Source organism: Vipera ursinii, assembly GCF_947247035.1.
Source record: "Vipera ursinii genome assembly, chromosome: 1".
Classification (NCBI taxonomy): Eukaryota; Metazoa; Chordata; class Lepidosauria; order Squamata; family Viperidae; genus Vipera; species Vipera ursinii.
In genome coordinates, this window is record NC_139512.1 from 75114556 (window position 1) to 75127433 (window position 12878).

A 12878-nucleotide genomic window follows, 5' to 3' on the forward strand; every position below is an offset into this window, starting at 1 on the left:
TGTTGTTGTATTTCATGCCACTGCTGTGTTTGTATTTTAGCACAACATAACCCAATACGTTTGGAGCCATCCTTTTCCCCCCAATCATCCCAGCTCTTTCTTTCCCTTCCCTTCCCTTCGCTGCTGCTGACTTCATTTTTTTCCAATCTTTTCCAACCTGGAATGCCTATAACTGGGACCAGCATGTTCAGATCCAGCCGCAAACCACTTAAGCCTGCTCTGTCGTGCAGGCTGTGGTCTATGCACAGAGCATTTTGCCCATCTATCAGTTGCACAGTATTTTTTTTGTTGGAGGTGTTTTTTTTTTTTTTAATATGACAGCTTTGCAGTCCCACTGGGCTAGCCTTTAGGAAATGTTTAGAGCCAAGCTGTTGAACTTAAACAGAGGAACATCTAAATCAACTTCTGACATTTTAAAGTAGGCCCAGGAAAGATCCATTTGAAATCCTAATGATCAAATAATAGTGCGTTGAATTCAGAGCCATGATATTGAACTAGCTTTAGTATACAATATTCAGAACCTAAATCTTCAGCACTCATGCCTGTTTTTATATGTGCAGTTTTTAATAGCTGAGGTACTTTGTTTTTAAAACAGGGTCTGGCAGAGCTGTATGAGTATAAAAAGAAATATTCTGATGCAGATATTGAGCCCTTCCTAAAAAACTCCTCACAGTTCTTCCAGAGCTATGTAGAACGAGGTCTCCGGCTGATTGAAATGGAAAGGGAAGGCAAAGGGCGGATTTCTTCCACAGGTAATTTGATATGAACTTGCAGCCAACACCTCTTGTGTTGATGGAGTTATCAGATTTTTCCAGGGTTAGCAGAAGAGGTAGAGAATTTCAGAAGTAATGTATCAACTTTCTTAAATCACAGGGTGAGTGGCATTAAACATTTATAGTGGTTATTCCATAATACTCTCATTATGCAGGTAATATCTACAAATAGAATTACTAGAATATTGCATATGGTATAGCAGCAGCCTTGTTGATTAATATTAAGCAGAAAGATATTCAAAGTAAAGACCTAAAGTAAAGATAGTTAAAATGAAGTCAGCACAGCTCTTCTTCCTGTAACACAGAGAGAATGTCAGAAGGCCAGGGCAGACACGAATGGTCTGTTCTAGGATGATGTCAGACCCAAAGAACCAAAGCGACACTGAGCTGATTAGAATTGCTTCTCTATAGTTGCTAGTCTAATCTCACCAGACTGACTACATTCTCCTGGAAATAGGCAGATAAAAGCTTTAGGGATTTTAGGGAAGGTCAGGCCTTGCCACTTCCTCCCCTGAAGGGAATCCAAACTTGCAAGTCTCTCTACTCCACCTCCCATCTAGCTGGAGATCTCACCACTGGTGGTTTCCCATGCCTGTTTTATTTCAGTTATAAAGAGGACAGTCCTTATGTAGGAAAGTGTCATTTTCTAAACTCATCCCATATGGTTCAGTAAATATCAAAAGCACGAAGAAGGGGGTAAAATGTTCCACCTGCTTCATTGATTGGTCATGACCAGGTCCAACTTTGTCCCTCCTCCCCCCAAGAATAAGGCACAAAGATAACATAAGTAGTTACGCCATACAAATTGTCAAGCACAGGAAATCGGGAGTTCAGGCAGTTCAAATGAATATAAAGGTTTATTGCAAGCTTAAACTCTACAAGATTCTGAGCTACTAACTGGCAAAGCAAATTGATGGTAGACAATGGAGTCAATGGAATTCAAGGTGGGCTGGACTTAAATCTCTTGTGGGCATAAAGAGACTCGAGACTGATGATGCGTTTGACCCCACCCTCAGGGTTAGCCTGGTCATCTCCTATCCAAACCTAGGTAACATCCCATTTCAATCTTTTGTTGAAGTTAGACTTGACTCATTTGTGGCTTGTGATTTTTTTTTATTTTGTAGGAGTTTCTCCACAGATGGAGGTATCATGTATTCCCACTCCCACCAATGTAGTTTCTTCTGCTATCGGAAATTCAAATGGGGAAGAGGTGGGGCCATCTGTCTATATGGAAAGATTAAAAATCCTCAGGCAGCGATGTGGCCTTGACAATGCAAAGGTAGTTAAGTAGAACAAGTAGAAAGTTTTTGACTTACTTGTTTTAATTGCTTTATCTAGTTTTTAACGCTTCATCTAGTTTTAGGACTTGCATGGAGAAAGGTGAATGTTTAAGGTCATAGTTGTACAGAATTGTTGAAAAATCAAAAGGGTTTACCAACCTTTAAGCACCATTGCAAAAAAATGAAATTATGCCGCAAATCCATATTTCACTCTTTTTTGGTTACCAGTGATTTTTTCCAGTGTATGTGGTAAGTTTAATATTATATCAGCATAGGTGAAGATAATGACCAAAGCTGCACACCCCATGCTTTAAAATAAAAAACCATTGCAAGAAAATATTGTTTATTACCATTTATCCCATTTATATCCCACCCTTCTCCGAAGACTCAGGGCGGCTTACAATCTAAAGCACAAATCAATGTGCTTAGCAATAGCCTTCATTCTATGTATATGCCTGCTTATTAGGGCTTTCGGGGGGCCCCCCAAGCAGCATTTTATGACCTTGGCCATAGTGAAAGATAAAGAATAGGATAAAATTTTAGCATCCTTTAATTTCAGGTATATATTTTACATTTCTAAAACTTAAGTAAACCTCCTCTTAGAAGATTAGTTATAGTGGTATTGTTAAGAGTCAACCTGTTCGATTTGGTAAAAATGTGATAACATAAAGTACTTTTTGAATAAGGGTTTTCAATATCTCTCCCCACAGCAAGAAGACAGAGCGTCGCTGGCCACCACACTGTCCAAGCCATCAGTCCCCACTGTTGCATCCTCTACAGATATGCTCCATAGTAAGCTTTCCCACCTTCGTGAATCACGGGAACAATACCAGCACATTGATCTGGACTCCAATCAGACCCATGCTGGCGTTGGAAGTACCACTTCCTCTTCTACAGCATCCAATATTGATGACTTGAAAAAAAGACTGGAGAGAATAAAAAGCAGTCGCAAGTGAAATTGCCTGAGACGGTTTGGCTATTGCAGAGCTGTCCATCTTTAGTTGACTAAATTAGAAGTCTTCATAGTTAAGTGGCCTCATGCAGGCCTTATGTATACAAACTGGTTTCTGTGTATAATACAGCAGATCTTGGAGGAGGATCCAAGTCAATGTGGCACAAATCTTTGTATATATTTTGCTTTTTCGTGAGCATTTCTTGACCGTAGAAGAGAGTCCGTGTATTAGTTTTAGTGTACAGAGCTGTAAACAATTCTCCTGCTCAGTCCAGTTTCTCAAAACTTGGTTTTGTTTGTTAAGTTGTCTTACCTTAGCTCTCTTAAATCTGGGAAACTTTTCGTTGCATTCATTTTTAATTTTGTGAATTAGTTCTCCATATAATGCTTGAACTGTTTCTGTATGGACGCATGGCATGAAGCAAGTAATTTAAGTGTCTTTTTGTAAATAAAGTTTGCATTAACTCTGGGAGCAGCAGTGACTGTTGGTGGCAAATGTTCAACCATGTTCCTAATTGCTATTGTGACTCTGCATTTTAATTGTTAAATGAGTGTGTGTCTGAGTCACTATAGCAAGTTAACTTTAATTGGGAAAACAAGGAGAAGCTGAGATACTAATGTACAAATGTGTTCCAGATAAAGGAAACTTTTAATGTTAATAATAATATTGTGCTTACAGAAAACTCTTGACCCAAGGCCAGAACATTTTACATCTCAGACAATATTTTCCAAATCTTTTCCTAGAATCTTAATTGAGGACTGGTTTTAAACCTTTTTTAACATCGATTTCCTCAAGACAGTGGAAGTATTCTGTACTTAAGATGAGCTAATAATCCAATTCTTAATGTTTCTATAATCATGGTGAATCCATTTTCTCTTTCTATCCCAGAAGCTGCTAGCAAGTTTGTGTTAAATGTATTAACAGCAATTGCTAATAATGACAGGATCTTTGGGACTCTACTTCCAAAATGATTGTGCTTTGAAGTGAATGGATATTGTGATAATTAAAGGTGACATTATTTGTCATATTATCCATCCACTTCAGAGCACAGTTGTTAGAGTTGTGAGAAATTCTCTGGCTGACTTGCAGCTCTTTTATTCCTGATTGCTTCATAAGATCTCATCCTCCAGAATTTCTGTAGTCTTTTTAGCACCTCCCATGTTCCTACTATATGTCCTGTGTCATTCTTTCCTGGAGCATCAACTGCTTTTATGTCTGACATAGATTTCATTTACATCTTTATGCCTGTTAAGCTTTGGGTGATAGCTCTGGTGCTATACAGTAGTTCTATATTGCAGCCAATCAAGCTTGGTAATAATCTGTAAAAATATAATTGGTCACCAGGTGCACACATAATATGTAATCTGGTGGAAAATTGGTGTAACAAGCATACTTATCTGTAATATGTACATTTCCCTACTTAGAAGATTGTCTATACTTGCCGTTAAACCTATTCTAATTTGCAGTCTTTTCAGCTGAAACTAAACAAACTACTTCATAATGAATTACTTGCCTTAGCTAGGAATATTAAAGAATGAATCAGCACCTATCCAAGTGGGTAAAATGTTATGTGTTCAAAAACCACTATAACTTGCTAGCACTATGATGGGCCTTGAAATGGTGCCAAAACATATGTATTTTGCTAACATATCGTTTTCTTCTGGTACATTATTAGAAATAGTAACAAATTCCTAATTTTTCATTAATACACAAGAGTTCACTTACAGAATCTGGACATAAATATTGGATTATAATATTTAGCGAGTATTAGAAATAATATTTGGAAGTGAAGTCTCTCTGAGCTAAAATATATTAGCTATGTTGTCTAACAATATACTTTGCTTCTTTCATTTTCTCCTTGCAGTGTGTGGCTTTTATCATTTTGATAATACATTTTAATATTGATTTCCAAAAATCCCTATAGTCTTTAAACCATTTTTAGCTTTAACGTAGAACTAATGGAAATCTTTCTACAGTACATTTGAATAAATGTTACCTTTTATTATTAATTTCTCTGTACTTCCTGAATCTTGATGAAATAACTACTCAGTGGAGTAACTATGAAACCTTTTCTAGGAAAGAGAGAATTCTTTTGCCAGTGGTTCAGAGGATGACATTTTCTCAGTGACTATATAAAGAACATTTTTATTGGTATCAACTTTAATGGATGCTTATGTAATATATTCAGTTTCCTCTTGTCTTTATAGAGCTTCACTTAGTAAGTGGAGAAATGTTTATGTTTATGTTTTATTTAATTTATATACCGCCCTTCTCCCTGGGGACTCAGGGCGGTTCACAGGGCATATAAATAAAAATACAATACTATACAAAAGTTAAAACAAAGATTAAATCAGTGCCCAATTAAAAAACAATAATACAATCTAAAATGACAATTTAAAACCCAACTCCCCCATCAGGCCAGACCGGCCAATTCAAACAAATGGGTCTTCAGACCACGACGGAAAGTTCGGAGGTCCGATGCCGTCCGGAGCTCCACCGGCAGTTGGTTCCACAAAGCCGGGGCACCCACAGAGAAGGCTCTCCCCCTGGGGGCCGCCAGTCGGCATTCCCTGACCGGAGGCACCCTGAGGAGGCCCTCTCTGTGGGAACGCACAGGGCGGAGGGGAGTTGAAGCCGGCAGCAGGTGGTCCCCGAGGTACCCCGGACCCATGCCATGTAGGGACTTAAAGATCATAACCAAGACCTTGAACCTCACCCGGAAGACAACTGGTAACCAATGCAGCTCGCGGAGCAAAGGTGTAACATGGGAGTACCGGGAAACTCCCAAGACAACTCTCGCGGCCGCATTCTGTACCAGTTGGAGCCTCCGAGTGGTCTTCAAGGGAAGCCCCATGTAGAGAGCATTACAGTAGTCAAGGCGAGAGGTCACGAGCGCATGAGTGACCGTGCACAGGGCATCCCGGTCCAGATAGGGCCGCAACTGGCGCACCAGGCGAACCTGGGCAAAAGCCCCCCTAGTCACGGCCACTACATGATCTTCTAGGGTAAGCCGTGAATCTAGGAGGACTCCCAAGTTGCGAGCCCTATCCATGGGGGGTAAGAGCTCACCCCCCATAGAAAGAGATGGAACATTTTGAATGTCCCGGGATGCCGGAATGCACAGCCACTCAGTCTTGTCAGGGTTGAGCTGAAGTCTGTTCCTCCCCATCCAGACCCGAACCGCCTCCAGGCAACGGGACATCACAGCGAGGGCATCACTGGGGTGGTTTGGGGTCGAAAAGAAAAGTTGGGTATCATCGGCATATTGATGATACCCAACTCCAAAACCACGAATGATCTCACCCAGCGGTTTCATGTAGATGTTGAACAGGAGAGGCGAGAGAACCGACCCCTGAGGAACTCCACAAACGAGAGACCTCGGGGTCGATCTCTGCCCCCCTGCCAACACCGACTGCAAACGTCCCAGGAGATAGGAGGAGAACCACCGAAGAACCGTGCCTCCCACTCCCAATCCCCTGAGACGCCGCAGCAAGATACCATGGTCGATGGTATCGAAAGCCGCCGAGAGGTCTAATAGGACTAGGACAGAGTTTGCTGCTGTATTAAGTGACTGACAGCTCTCAAATTAGTGAGATTTGTTGCTGCTATGATTTTATCCGAAGAGAAGGAGTTTCTGCTCATTGCTGTTGCAGACTGTTGTTCTATTGCCCCTTATGAATCTGCTCATCTACAATGTGTCCTATTCAGTGCAAAGTGGGCTATGTGCTTGACCTGTTCTTCTTGGCTTCCCTTTTTCCTTTTTGGGTTGAGTGAATAATAGAACTGGCAATACAGAAACATATCAAGAAGCTAATTTTTGCAAAATCATTTATAACTCAACCGTAGTGTACATGTTCTGATATAAACCACCTGACTAGTGGCTGGTTCTCACATCTCATTGGTGCCAACATATGAAAAGATTGATAGTTCAGCTGGTTCCAATGTCAGCATCACAATTCCATCAGACCACTGGGAGAAGCACTCTGTGACTGGCTCTGCTTCATTTTATGGGGAACTTATGATAAAATTATTTTTCAGAAGATATGTGACCAAGAATATGCAAGGCTTTTTATATGTCCTGTTACTGTTAATAATGCTAGTTTGAGTTTCTCACTGAATTTGGACCTATTTTTAATTAAAGAATTTTTGCATGAATTACAGAAATTAGAATGCTTTCAAACTAAATTAAACCAAATATCTAGTTGGTATTTAGTGTGTTGAAACAAATACTAAGTATTAGTCTGAATGAAAAAGCATTTAATGATAGCTTTATTTTTCTCTCCTGATTTCTTAGGACCTAATTTTTCCATGATGTCTGTGAAACATGTTTTTAGTTTCCATGCATCCAAATGTATAGAATTAGAAGATTCTGATAGAAATTCTGCCTCTAAAATACTGTATTTGTCTAAAGTAGTAGCTTTTACTAGTTAACTCAGGGCTTTTTTTTCCAATTGCCATATAGGAGTGGTTCGTTTTTAATGTCTGTTGCACTAAATTAACAGAAAAATAGTATATGTACAACAGCATTAATTAATCATTATTAATTAATCAGTATAATAGATGCAGGAAAATGGGCATGCAAAATTGTCATAAATAGTTCCAAGAAAAATTGACCATATTGCTCGATGTTTTCCTTAATCATTTGTTGGATGAAAAATCTAATCCAAATATCTGTTGATTAAGAGTATTAAGCTGATGTTTTGTTTTTAAATACTCCCATTGCAATCTATGTTTCATTTTTACCTTTTCTTTAAACCATTGAGTGTTTGAAGTATTAGAATGTCTGCTAGAAGTTTAAGGCTATTAAGTTGAGACTGTAAATTAGCCTCTTCCAATGGATACTCCTTGATTGTTCAGGGGAAAATATATAAAAAAATAAATGCTGTCATTGCCAAACTTTAACAAACAAGCATATCTTCTTGTTTCTGGGCTTGTGGTCATGACCCTTGGACAACACTGGCCCAAAGATGCCTTTTCAAGCAGAAGGGATGTCTCACACATAAATAGGCTGGTTTTTGTCTAATTGAAGAAAGGATGTGGTTGAATGCAAATCTTTGCCTATTTCTAATCTCTGCCTTGTTAATATTCTGCTATGTATAATTTCTTTCCTTCAGAACTCCCAAAAAACAGGAAAGCCAACCTCCAGCAAGCTTGTACTATTTGCCTCACAGTTTCTTATGTTAAAGGTATACATTTAGGAATGCAGAAAGGTTCTGAATCTAAAGCTGTCTTTGAGTAATTGTGCATGGATGTCCTTCCATTATCTGGATTATTTGGCTGATGTATTCAATAGAAATTGCCTGCAGTTTATAACAGGGAAGAAACAAGTGTTTTATCCAAAAATCTTTATTCTGGGATGACTCCGATTTATTTCTATTGTGATTCAGTGTCAGCCTGTGCTCCCGGCAGTTGAGTCTGAGGTTTGGAGAGCCTTCGGTGTCGGAGGGAGGCTCTGATGCACTCCAGGACTCTCAGCCTGGCCCCTCCAGTCGTGTTCCTCATGAGGCTCAGCTGTGTGAGGAGGAGGTGTCGGACTCAGAGGAGTGACAGCTGAATCTGTTCAAAGACTCTAGAAGCAGAAGGCAATCCAGCACAGTAGAGAAAATTAATGAGGCAACTCAGTGAAAGGAGGAGAAGGCTTGGGACAGATAATAAAAGGGGAAGGTGTGGGCGGTGCTGGTTGCTGAAGGCAACTGTTTGGAGACATTCAAAGAGAATCCTGGTCTGTTCTTGCTAATCTGTTTGGCTCTTGTTTGACTCTTGTTGGATGTTTAAAATCGTGTTTTTGGTTGAAGAAAATATTCTGCTGCTTTTTTGTTTGAAAGACTTTATTATTTGGAACTGTAAATAAATTTGGGTTGGGTTTTTCCCAGCCTATTGATTGTTAAAAGGAAAAAGGGGTTGTCCCTGACACACAAACAGGGCTGGTCGTAGGCTGGAACAGAACACATTCATAGGCTTTTAGTATTGTACTGTTGTGATTATTCTATGTCTGTAAACCAAGGTGCAAATGCAAATTTTGATTCCTATTTAACGGCCATGTTTCTCAATAGTCTTTTGCATCCATTTCTTCAGACGGAACAGATGGGTGTAGAATCCATATTTGCCATCACGATCACAACCTTCTCCCCAGGAGACAATACCTACTTGATACCACCTTTCGTCTGCTGGATTCTGGTAGGGAGGAAAGAAGCGTCACAGTATCAGCAAATTGCAAATAGTATATGTAGGTCATTTAAAGAAAGATGAACAATAGCAGCAGCAGGATCGTGTAATCTACAAGACTATAAGCAAGAAAGAGGTAGCCCATGAACATTTCTGAGTCTAGTTTTTCACCCTTATTTGAAAAGGGTTGGGATGGGGAAAATATTCAACAACAGAATAAATTAAGGTTTATGTCAAGATATGAACTTCAGAATTTGGGTTGTTAGTGAGAAGGTTAAGATCCTACAACCCTGGCTGGTGATTGCTTTTGGTAAGACTCCTAAACTGAGATTGAGATAGTTGCTTTTTTAAATGTTCTGACGTGCTGAGTTTGTCTGAAACTGACCTGAACTCAAAGTTAGCACTGTTACAATTCAAGGGCTAAATCTGCTGTGTACATCAGCTTGCATGTATGCCACACTCAGTGGTAATTGGGGAAAATCCTGCTTTCTTGCATAATGATATGCTTAATTAATTGTAATGCTCTTAAAGTGAAGAAGATGTAGTCCTTTAAGAATATTGCTGAAAAGGAGAAATGAATGCTGGCATTAGCAAGGGAAAATGGCACTCTGGTCCTTGCTACAGACTGACAAACAGCGGGCTTGTGACATCAGCAGTTTGCCCATTTATATTTTGAAGTCACTCATAGAAACTTACCTTCATGACAAAAGGGCCCCCACTGTCACCCTCACAAGCATCTCCTCTCTTGCTTTCTTCAGGACTATAACCTAAAAAAAAAGAAAATTAGTAAAAAGGCCGCACTGTCTTTCCTACATTTTTCTGTTCTCCCCCCCCCCCATCAGCTTTTAATGTAGTCCCTGAGCTAATCAGTTTAAAACTTATGAAACTGTGACCTGCTTCATTTGCTGTAATGTCTTACTTAAATTTATAAACTTAGGTTTACTTTGTTTAATTGGAGTTATTTTCAGCTGGGTTCACTCTACATTACACCGAAGGCTAATTACTGGTTGTTTTCTTGCTCTGTGAACACAGACAATGCCTTTGGTTTGCCAGTTGGCACACAAAAACTCCATGACTTTGTGAGGTGTTTAGCATGTTTGCTATCATGAGATGTGCAGGGCAATCATGATTTAAACGATCAATCTAGAATGACTTCAAACAACTTCACAAGATGCTATATTTAATATCAGATCTTTTATTATTTATTTTATTTTCTTCCTAAGCAAAGTTCTATACATTTTACCCAAAAACATGTGGTTGACTCTGGAAATGGTTTCTTTCAATTCACCATAATCTTTTGAGGGCTTTATAAAATGACGTGTTAATGAATCAAACAAGTCATAGAAAGCTCTTCCATAAGGGAGATGGGACGGTCTCTAAATATGATAAAATAAAATGCAAATAATATGGTAGAAAATTGATGTTTTGTTTCAGGTGAGATGCTCTCTCTATATATTTTTCTATTATAAACTTCAACTCTATGATATAACTTGTTTAAACCAGGAGTGAGTTGTTATAGAAGTTCCATTTCTGGCTGTATGCATTAAATAAATAAATTACACCACTAAGCATAGCACTTTCCAGAGAGAGCTCAAGTATAAATCTACTAATTAAATTTGCTTGTCACCCTTTTGGTCATTACTCCTCTACAACCTGGTCCTATCCAATGACTTGGAATTTTAAGAGGCAGAGCTGTTGACTGGAGCATTACATCTGGAGTAAACAATTGAGAAAAAACTACATTTGAACACAAGGTAAAAGGAGATTGTATATTCATTGTCTTTTCACATTAAGAGGGATTTGTTTCATAGTTGCCTGTTTTTCACATTTCACTAAACAAGCATTTAATCATAGTTTGAACAGCAGTTAGCTTGATTCACAGAATGTTCTAAGTCATTATGGTTGACTTAGTAAAAAAGCTGATGTTGCTTTACCTAAACATGGCTTAAAGTAATGGATGAACCTGGCCAATGTATGGCAAAAGGGGATGTGGCATAGTGCCCAAAGTGTGCACTGTGGAGACCAGAATCAAATCCACTCTCAGCCATTGAAACGCACTGTGTGTTTTGGCTGGTCAGTCTTGTTCAGCCCAACCTACCTGCTTGTTACAGAGGTAAAATTGAGATTTTTCCATGTGAGCTGCCTGAGCTCTTGGAGGAAACGAGGGATAGAAATCTTTAAAAAACACAACCTTCTAAATTAGAAAGTTTTTTCACCCTCATTTAAGTTTTGTTTAGGATATATCCAAGGCAACTTAAATTAGGGTATGGTTCTACACTGATGTGTGCCATTTCTAGAGGTAAGGGAGAAGGATGTGAGAGGTTCTATGTTGTACAGTGTTGTAATTTGGGAGTCATAATGGTAGGTGAATTAGAAGGGTTCTTTTGCCTAGCCACACAGTGATGTCCATTACTCATGTATTTATATTTGGACAAAGACACTCGGTTACTCCGTTTGCTCACTAGAGAGCAAAACAACGGAGGCAGGAGTAGTAACAGGTTAAGAATTGATAGTCTTCACACTTGTATGGTGAAAAAAACTTTCCTTCATCCTATTGGCCGGCTGATGTTCCTTGCATGGTGGACCTTGAAAGCTGTTATATGAACTGATCAGTACCCAACAGCAAACACACCAAGAATCATGCCTACTTCTGCCTCAGCATCAAGTACCTAGGAAAACTCACCTGCACAGAACATGTTGTCTGTGACTTTAATATTAGTGGATGCCTTACAGACGTTCCGGCTCACAATGGGGAGATTCACCTGTTGCAGCACGCCAGGCAATTGTCGTGACCCTGCACCCCAGGTGTCAAACAGATTACCCCAACCAGTAACACGACCTTTATATCCTGTTAGCAATAGGCTACGGAACAAAAGTGGAGTTGAGTAAAAGATTCTGGAGATCTTAGAATGAGATAGATTAATATAGGTAATAGAGATTTGGTGTATCATTAAAACAGCTCATTTATATTTGCCCAACCTGGGCAGTGTAAGATGATGACCTTCCTCTTGCTCCCCCACACCACCTGAATTGTTTGGCAGAGATCAAGTTATGACAAGAAGGATGACAAAACAAGTCAACCATCTCACTAGGAACAGGGTGAAGAGATTGCCTGTAGAAATCACAAGAAGAAAAGGGAGGATTCAGTAAAAATAAACAAATTTTAGAGCACACTTAAGTATTTTGCTCATTGCAAATGCTGCTCAAATCTTGAACTCTTCCAGGCAAGCTCTCTTTCTATTGCTTTGAAAATAGAAAAAGAAATGGCTTTTCTTAAAATGTGAAAGTGGAGTTTTTAAAAATTCTTACGTTGCACTTCCATCTGCTGTGCTACAGCCTAACTCCTTCATCAATCTTTGTGACACTTATGAATTCCTTCCTCTCGATATTTCTTGGTTCTTTTCTACAGAACAAGTGAGTACTCTCCAGTTTCTTTGGCAGTCCCAGGGAGTTTTTCTCTTGCAAAGTTTCTGCAACTAAAGACTTTCAGTTATGATATTTGAACTCCTTCATTATGGTGCTTGGATCTTTAGCTACATGAGAGCTGGATGGTGGCAACCCTAGGAAAGCTCAGTTATCAAGTTTTTCTACTGGTCAAAAATATCAAAATGGTGTCCATGACGATTGTACCATTTAGTCTGCCATCATGTTTTTTTTTATCTTGACCTGCCCATGGCAGAATTCAAATTCATACTGTGCCAATGGAT

At 39.2% G+C, this 12878-nt stretch overlaps 2 protein-coding genes across 6 annotated transcripts in view; one reads left to right on the top strand and one right to left on the bottom strand.

The window, feature by feature from the left end:
• CKAP5 (cytoskeleton associated protein 5) overlaps positions 1-3474 on the top strand; it is an 81974-nt gene extending 78500 nt beyond the window's left edge. For 3 of the 4 annotated variants that reach the window (XM_083374074.1, XM_083374076.1, XM_083374075.1), the window contains 3 exons: positions 596-752; positions 1898-2052; positions 2764-3474. In XM_083374074.1, coding sequence (XP_083230200.1) covers positions 596-752; positions 1898-2052; positions 2764-3009 — 558 coding nt within the window. In that variant the 3' untranslated portion in view covers positions 3010-3474. The remainder of the gene's footprint in view (positions 1-595; positions 753-1897; positions 2053-2763) is intronic. The other variant, XM_083374077.1, reaches the window with a different exon arrangement.
• A 5323-nt stretch (positions 3475-8797) lies between these two features.
• The window catches only part of F2 (coagulation factor II, thrombin), a 53719-nt gene continuing 49638 nt past the window's right edge, over positions 8798-12878 (bottom strand). For both annotated transcript variants that reach the window (XM_083362040.1, XM_083362039.1), the window contains 3 exons: positions 11855-12033; positions 9868-9938; positions 8798-9180 (listed from right to left, as the gene is read on the bottom strand). In XM_083362040.1, the coding sequence (XP_083218166.1) occupies positions 9037-9180; positions 9868-9938; positions 11855-12033 (394 nt within the window). In that variant the 3' untranslated portion in view covers positions 8798-9036. The remainder of the gene's footprint in view (positions 9181-9867; positions 9939-11854; positions 12034-12878) is intronic.